Source organism: Indicator indicator, chromosome 3 (genome assembly GCF_027791375.1).
Source record: "Indicator indicator isolate 239-I01 chromosome 3, UM_Iind_1.1, whole genome shotgun sequence".
NCBI lineage: Eukaryota > Metazoa > Chordata > Aves > Piciformes > Indicatoridae > Indicator > Indicator indicator.
Window position 1 is genome coordinate 35883379 of NC_072012.1, and position 8819 is coordinate 35892197.

The 8819-nt window shown below is 37.1% G+C and overlaps 1 protein-coding gene across 1 annotated transcript in view; it reads left to right on the forward strand.

Annotated features, from left to right (window-relative positions):
• BMT2 (base methyltransferase of 25S rRNA 2 homolog) overlaps window positions 1–8297 on the forward strand; it is a 33443-nt gene extending 25146 nt beyond the window's left edge. The window contains exons 4-5 of the mRNA XM_054399870.1: window positions 6346–6460; window positions 7668–8297. Coding sequence (XP_054255845.1) covers window positions 6346–6460; window positions 7668–8297 — 745 coding nt within the window. The remainder of the gene's footprint in view (window positions 1–6345; window positions 6461–7667) is intronic.
• The last annotated feature ends 522 nt before the right edge of the window (window positions 8298–8819 follow it).

Consider the following 8819-nt stretch of genomic DNA (forward strand, 5'->3'; position numbering starts at 1 on the left):
CCCTTGATTTTAAATGTGCTAGCTTTCTGATGACTGGCTCTGCAGAAATTATCGTATCCTTGAGGTATTTTCCTAACAACAGTTTTAATTTTGGTTTTTGACCTTCATTCAAGTGAGAATTTTATTTTTGGCATTCAGGAGTAGCTTTATTATTATTTTAGTTACAGTCCCACCCTCCCTGTTTTTTTGGTGGGGTGGGTTGGTTGGTTGGGGTTTTTTTCTAAATAAGATGGATCATGTTTATGGCTATTCCATGTCTGATGGAAAGAATTTAGTATTTTGCAAGTATAATGGAATAACAAATGCCAAAGTCTATTATGATTAAATTTTAAACTTATGGCTTGCATCATTGTCTTGGTTTGAGCTGAAACAGCTCTGGACTGAGGACAGAACAAGTTTATCCCAAAGGATACACTCACACAGAATTGGAGTTTAAATAAAAATACTATTTATAAATGTAAATCGAATACATAAAGGTACAAAAGCAAAAAGATATATATACACAATCAAAATCAGCTCGGGCCTAGCTCCCCCACTGAGCCCATCAGACCTCAACCAGTCAAGCCTCCCCCTTAACACTTGGCCTCAGCTGGCCTCACCGCCCCCACCAAGACAGGCCCCAAAGCAGGCCTTAGCCACACAGCAAGAAATAGATTCCTGCCCACCGGGCCTTACTCCCACACAGCAGGCACACAGCTGGGGCAGAGAGGAAAGAGAGCGAGAAAACTGGCTTGGAAGTCTCCTTACATACAGAGATGCAGGATTATGGGATGGAATAACAAATTACAATATCCTGTGTCCACCCTCCGGGGCAGACTGCCTTCCCCTTTGGGCTTTCTGGTCCTCTTGAGGAATTTTATCTCTATGGTAGGACAGCTAGTCCTTAACCTACAACAGCCATCATTCTTTATAGACCAGCTCTTACTGTCTGCAGCAGTGTGGTCTTTTCTCCCTCTTCTGTGATTTTTTTAATTTTCACTATTGTAGCACGCCTTCTGCAATCAGTGCTTACTTTTTAAGATATAGTATTAGTTGGAAAAGAAACAGACGTTACTAATATTATGAGCAGATGTGTTTGCCCTTATGAGCTGGTATCTTTTGTAGTTTCTCATGTTTGCAAAGGAACTTGCAAAAGGCATAAAGATTTGCAGCGCCTATGTACAGCAGAATGAAAACATGAGATGATGAGATACGAATACCTTATAACATTTCAATAATTATGGCATTAGTTAACACATAATTTTAGCATTACTGTAAGTAGTAGTTTGGCACTTACTTGTTAAAATCAATAGGGTTTGATGATCATACACTGAAGTAATTTGTCTTCCTGTTGGAGGCCTTGTCATGATAAAGCAGTAGCTCTCTCTTTGCACATGCTCTGTCTTCATACTTTGTACAGTTTATAACAGCCATTGCAAAGCTAACTTCACATCAGTTTCTTCTTGCTGCCAGTAGTCTGTAGCCTTACCTTTTGTTCTGACTAGTCTGTATAGAAAGTAGTTAATAGAGAAGTTTTATTAAATAATTTTAGGAGTACTTGTTAATACAGTGAGTGATGATGATTTTTTTTTTAATCTTCATTCTTAAAACTTTGCATTTAACTATAAATACATAGCTGGCAAAGGCAAGAATTATAATATTAGGTTACCTGAGTAAGCAACAAATGGTAGTAAGGTTTCTAGTAGCTGCACAGACTGTAAAGCATCAAGGTGTAGCTCTTCTAAGTTAATTGCACAGAGAAATCTTGCTCTGTGCCTTACAGAAGAAACTGCAGAGTTTATAGAATCAGAATGAAAATGGATTGTGTATTGCACACAGCATGTTTCCCTCCTGAAATACTTTTCTACCATGTCTGCATTGATTAGTTAGTTTTTGTTTTGCCTTAGCAAGCGTAAAGACAATTTTGTTCTTCCCATATATAATAATTTCTCAAGCAATATTAAAAACAGATTTCTGATGTTGCAGCAGCTCTATTGGAGCTTACCTTTACTGGCAAGCCATTATAGAGAGATTTTACTTTGGTAAGAGCAAAGCTATCTGAGGAATAACAAGTTCTAGAGGTAATTAAAAAAGATGCTGGAAGATAAGAAGACAAGTAGGAAGCACTCGGCCAGCTCTTAAAGGTAGGAAACATCGTAAGAATCAGAAGGGCAAAGTTTACCGCAACTCAGAAAGTCACTCACCTACTTTGAACCCATTTGCTGTTGCTCACCTCTTTGGCAAATTAACATTGAGTATTACAAAAAAATCTAACGTGAGCAGTCCCTTTTCACTTTCATCTATATGAAAAAGCAATGTATTGTCCACAGTACTTTTTTCCATTCCAGAATGAGTTAAGTCTCTAATGTTACAACTGCAGCTGTTGTGAAGCTGGACATCAAAGTGGCTCAGTCTTGCAAGATAACAGTGGCTGTTACCTGCTGTTTAACAGATCCTCCCTTCAATAAATCAGTCCCTTCTTTGTTTTTCATTTAAGTATTTTCTCCTCTTCTTCCACCAAGTTAACCAGTCTTGCCTTTTCTCTGCAATGGTAAAAAAACCACAACTAAATCACAATCCATGGCAAAAAAATATGGATTTTTCTCAGGTGTTAGTTTGACTGTCTCTTAAGGTACAACCTAGCATTCCTTCTTTTTTATGTATCAGAGCAGGCTAGACCTTCCATTGGGTATTGTTATGTATGGATTATTTTTTCTCGAGGCATACCAGCACTACAACTGAGAACCAGATGTATAGCTTTGTTCTGGTTTTCTGACAGCTTCTGAATTTTTTCCCCTCCCATCCTTGATAAATAACAGAGTAATGTAAAACTGTAAACTGAAGAGATCAGCACTGAAAGTGATTAATTGCAGAGATAAACTGACTTTCCTTATGGTCATATATATTATCTGTTTATATAGACTTCCAAGAGAAAATAACACTTATCTTACACAGCATTTAGCTGAATAGTAAGTACATTTTTAAAGATGGCTGCAGTCCATTTAGTGAAGTGCTTGAAATAAACAGGTCTTGCATATATTTAAAATGCACTAATTTTCCAGGTTATGTACACTGCTTTAACAGTTCCTTTAATATTCCCACTTTGGTTTTCTGTCTGTACACTATTGGATTCAAGATGTACTTGGAGATTACATCCAGTGGCAAAGTACTTCCCTTGCTCCCTTTTGACTAAAAGTCATTAGGAAACAAATGTGAATATCAATGAATTCAGCAAGACTACATTTCAAAGCGATTGGCTCACTGATCAGTGATAGTCACCTAGATTATACAGTTAGAGTCTCACTGAGGAATCTGACCTAAGACAGTGCTGAAAAAGTAGGTATCTGGGCCATCTGAATTCGTTGTCTGTGCTGTCTGTATACATTCAGTGACTGTATCTAAGTGCTTCTGAAGAGCTTCAAAATTATTTCAAGCACCTAACTAGGATCCTGTTACTACTGATAACTGGCAATGTGAGAATTTCTGCTAAGCAATTCATTGCACCTGAGGCAGCAAAACGTGACAAGCAACAGGAAGTCAAGACACAAGTGAGCATCTGAATCTCTGCTACTTTTAAAGTTTCAAAGTACATTTGCATTGAAGTTAGACTACAAGGCTCCTTGGATATGACACACCTGTCAAAGTGAATTTGCCCTGTATTGACAATGCCTTCAATCTGTTGTTCATTAGTGTGGAAAAGTGTTTCTGGCTCCTGCTCAGTTTGGGTTCAAGAGTTGCAGCTTTCCATAGGTGTGCCCCAATGCTATATAGAAACAGTGCCCAGCTTCATCCAGTCAAAAATAATGCTGCAGACATGCAGCAGGTTTTCTAAGATATAAAGATGAAATATATCAGAGTGCCTTTTCAGTCTACTGTAGCTGAAGTGGGATCAACTGGATATGAGAAGGTTCTAGGTTGTGCTGCTTAATTTCATTCTGTACAAGTATTTCATGGAATAATTTAAATGGAAAATGTTAAGTCTATAGTGGCTGTCACTATTTTCATGGGATGCTTTCTCTGCACAATAGAGTCGCATTGCCTCTTGTGTCTCCTGTAGTCCCCATGCGTCTTGGGTTAATTTGCTTGCATAGAATGCAGACATGTTCTTGTGCTTGAATGATCCATGTAGAAGTAAATTCCTTAAGTGGCATGATTATGCTGCTGAACACAACAAAAAGACCTCATGCTTCTCCAGCATCTTCTATGTGGTAGATAACTGGGAATTTAGCAAGAGCTTGGAGAGCCCAAATGTCTTTACTGCTGCTTAGAGATATTTTTTCTGCAGTATTCTATACTGCTTTGTTGCTGTTACAAATAGAACCATGGCTTTGCTGAACTGCATTGGCCCTGCAGATCTGTTTTTGAAAGTTTTTGCAGTTATCTGTCTTTCTAGAGCTGAATCTTCCCCAAAATGATAAGTGATATTTTGGAGATGTCAGGCATTGGCTACAGAGGCTTGAAGCAAAAAAACAAACAAACAACCAACAACAAAAAAACCCACTCAAAACATTTGCTTGATAGAAAATTATTCTTCCTGTGAAACCTGTGAGTTTGCTTTTGCTTGCCTTAATTTTGGATTTTGGGTATTCCAGGGTCTTACAAATCATGATGGCAAAATGCAGATGCATCCCTGTAAATGATCCAATAGAAAGAGCTCAAACTGGGTGCTAGTGGTTCTATATCATTTCTTTTTTGTGTTTGTTTTTGATACATGGATGAACTAATTTTTTTTAAAGAACAGGCAGATGTAAAGTCTATACGAGTGAAGCTGAACAGAATTTTGACTCCAGCATTTACTGATTTGTTGCAATTGCAAAGAAACAAACAACCAGGAGCCTCTAAATTCAGATTGCAGGGAAAATGAATTAAAGAACAGTATGCTTGATTGTGGGATGTACTCAACAGCTGAGTCCTTGATGTTAGTGACAACAGTGCAGCACTGAAATTCTGATTCTTTTATCAGTTTAGCCAAACTAAGTGCCCAAAGAAAGCAAAACCTTTAAATGACAGAGAGAGCTGACTGCCAGTGTACAGGTGCATTGATCTTATCTAATGCTATGTTATATATGTGAATAGAGTTAAATGCAGTTGGTGGCCAGTCACATGTGTTCCCCAGGGCTCACTATGGGGGCTAGTTCTCTTTTAATATCTTTATCAATCATTTGGACGAGGGGATTGAGTGCACCCTCAGTAAGGCTGCAGATGACACAAAGCTAGGAAGAAGTGTTGATCTGTTTGAGGGTAGGAAGGCTCCACAGAGGGATCTTGACAGACTGGATCAATGGGCCAAGGCTGATTGCATGAGATTCAACAAGGCCAAGTATTTCACTGTCTGTTCTTCTAACCGATACTGCCTGAGCATGCTCACAAGGGTGTTATGGGAGACAGTGTCAAAAGCCTTGCTAAGGTCAAGGTAGACTACATCTACTGGTCTCCCTGCATCTATCCATTCAGTTATGGCATCACAGAATGCTATCATAAAACTTCATTTATGAATACTTCAGAAGTGCTATGATTAGGGTTCCTTTTTCTAAACTGTATGGCTATTTTTGACTATTTCTCATTTAAAAAAGCTTTTGGATATTACAGAAGTAAATTGATTTCCTGCCATGGCATAGACTGTTTTTCACATGTAATTTTGGGGGAAAACTTCAGTTCATTTAGATGTTTAGGATAACTTCCATAACTTGAGCAACCGGTTTGTGGCTCTGCATGCACTGATCTAATTGTTTCCCAGTATTCACTGAAACCAGAATTGAAGCAAATCTCTAGCATTCATTCATAAAGAAAAAAATAGCTAACATAAAGCAATTAAACTATTTTACAGTTTTTGTAGGGAATAACTAAATGGGGGGACGAGGGGGAAAGGGGATGATTGCTTTTGTTTCATACCTAGGAATACCATGTATTCTTTTGCCTTTATTAAACCAATTACAGTACTTGACTTCAGATACCCTTTAAAATGGGACTTAAAAGTAGGTGGGTCATCATGTTACCAGTTTGTCTTTTAAACTTAGAAAATTTTAACTCTGGTGACTTGTGTGATTTCAGTAAGAATAAATACCACAAAAAAGGTAAGTAGGAAACACAAGGTTTCTAGTCTAGTGGATGCACAAGTTGCCATTTTCGTGTCTTACGATGAGTACACAAGTTCATAGTATTACAGCTGTTCAGAACATAGTTCTTCCACTTGAGGACCACCTGCTTTACTTCTGGTATCCCAGCAATTCAAATAAGGCGTTCACTTCTATGGGTCATTACTCTGGTGCTCTGTGAGAAATTTTTTGCATTAGTTATCTGAAATGGTAATTCAGAATATAACTTCAAAAATAACATCGATAAAATTGAGTTTTTGCTGCTTCTTAGATTACTCCACTCCTTGGGGAAGATCAGATTACTTGATGTTGGTAGCTGCTTTAATCCATTTCTGAAGTTTGAAGAATTTCTGACAGTTGGCATAGATATTGTTCCAGCTGTTGAGGTATGTAATGTTTGAATTTAACATATATTTTCTCCTCAAATATTTTAGAATGCTTCAAAACTCTCCCCCTCAACTCTCTCTGCCTGTCCTCATAAGAAAGGTGCTTCAGCCCACTGATCATCCTCGTGGCCCCTCTGTGGACAGCTGTATATGTATAACCTTATAAGCCTTCTAAGTAAAGTTAGCATGTTACTCTGAACAATTACTCTTCAAAGCCCCTTTTAGTAGAGGATACAATGATATTACTACTGTTAATTTCCTGTGCAAAGTGTTACAAGGAAGCAGAATATAGCCCTCCAGGTATAATAGCTGCAATTAAAATTTCTTGAGTATAGCCAAATAATGCAACACTCTCTTGATTTTTGTATATCAGAGGCCAAGATTGAAAGCTACTAAAAAATAAATCACAGATGTTTTTGATGATTGATTGCCTTTTCTAATTTACTGCATTTTTTTGGAAGAGAAGGTGGTTTTATGTAAGCAGGAATAACATTCGCTTCTACTTGGAAATGACTCTGCATAGCAATTGCTTTTTAATACCTTTATAATAGTGTTAGTGATTTTTTTTTTCAATATTTTCATAAAAGGTGCTGTAAATATATTTGTGGTATGAAAATGCACAGGTTGAAATCTGCCTTTCAGATGTGCTATACCAAACGTGTTGGGTCTGCTTTCATGTTCTCTTACCTGTTTAGAGTATCTGTCATTCATTGCATGTTCTCTGGGCATCAACAACAGTTTTTGTTGCTAGTGTGTCAAAACCTTGAGCTTAAAACTTTTTATGAAACAAGCTGGCCCCAGGTTTCGATGATTATAAAGCAGCAAAACTTAAATGAATAGTACAATATTAGTCTTAGTAAGTTCTTCTTAATCATTTGTTGAGATTGTTTATTTGAAACTTTGTTCTGTTTGGGCTAAATGTCTTTCGTTTTTTTTAATTACCAGTTCTCAGCTAGCAAATATGTAGTAAATTACTGCACATCTATCATTTTACTTTGCATCTGAAAGCTAGCAATATGTGTTAAATTCTTATTTTAGATCGATTTAATAGCAGGAGAAGTGTTCATCAGGCTTGACATTTCCTCAAGGGAGCAGAGAGCTTGTCATTGATTTTTCTGTGGATTTCATGTGTATTTGCTCTGAAAACTAACCTTGATGTTTGTTTGGTTTCCTTTTTTTTTTTTTTTTTTTTTTTTAATTTCACCAGAGTGTATATAAATGTGACTTCTTAAATCTTCAAATTCAGCAACCTCTCCAGCTGGCACAAGATGCTATAGATGCCTTTCTTAAGCAACTAAAAAATCCCATTGATTCTCTACCTGGAGAACTGTTTCATGTTGTTGTTTTCTCACTCCTCCTTTCTTACTTTCCATCACCCTATCAGCGATGGATATGCTGCAAGAAGGCACACGAACTTCTCGTATTAAATGGCTTGTTGCTTGTCATAACTCCTGATTCATCCCACCAGAATCGCCGTGCTATGATGATGAAGAGCTGGAAAATTGCCATAGAGTCTTTGGGTTTTAAACGCTTCAAGTATTCCAAGTTTTCGCATATGCACCTGATGGCATTTAGGAAAACTTCCCTGCAAACAACAAGTGACTTGGTTAGCAGGAACTACCCAGGAATGTTGTATATCCCCCAGGATTTCAACAGTATAGAAGATGAGGAGTATTCAAACACTTCCTGTTATGTTCGATCGGATACAGAAGATGAACAGCTAGCTTATGGTTTTATGGAGCTACCTGATGCTCCTTATGACTCAGACTCTGGAGAAAGCCAGTCTAGTTCAATTCCTTTCTATGAGCTAGAAGATCCTATATTGCTTCTAAGTTAATGTAGTTGTTGAAATGCCCTTTCAGTCAAACCTCTTGCTTAACTAATTTTGCTATACTAACATGGGCTCAACACACAAAAATGGTTTGCATAAAGAAAATGCAAAGGTTTACAGAGTTTGCTATTTTTTTCTACTTTTGAATTTTAAAATTTATTCTTGTATGAAAGTGAAAAAAATACAAGTTTTATGCAAATGACTGATGTCATAGCATAAATTGCTGTTACTTTCTTTAGATTTGTATCACTAATTTTTTTTTTTTCCAGAAAGGTACCATTCTTTTCTTTAGTGCTGTGAAGTGTGAATTCTATTTAATTTGCTAAATGTTGTTTTGATATTTTAACCAAATGTGGTTGAGCTTAAGGCACTGGAGTTGGTGGGATTCTGAGAAGGATACATAGGAAGAAATAATTTGCACTTTATAATTAAATGTGCAGATAGGTTAAGACATGTGGTTACATGTCCCTTTTTATGGAACAAAACTTCTTTTCCCAAATTTGTTTAATTCTCATTGAGCCTGGGCTG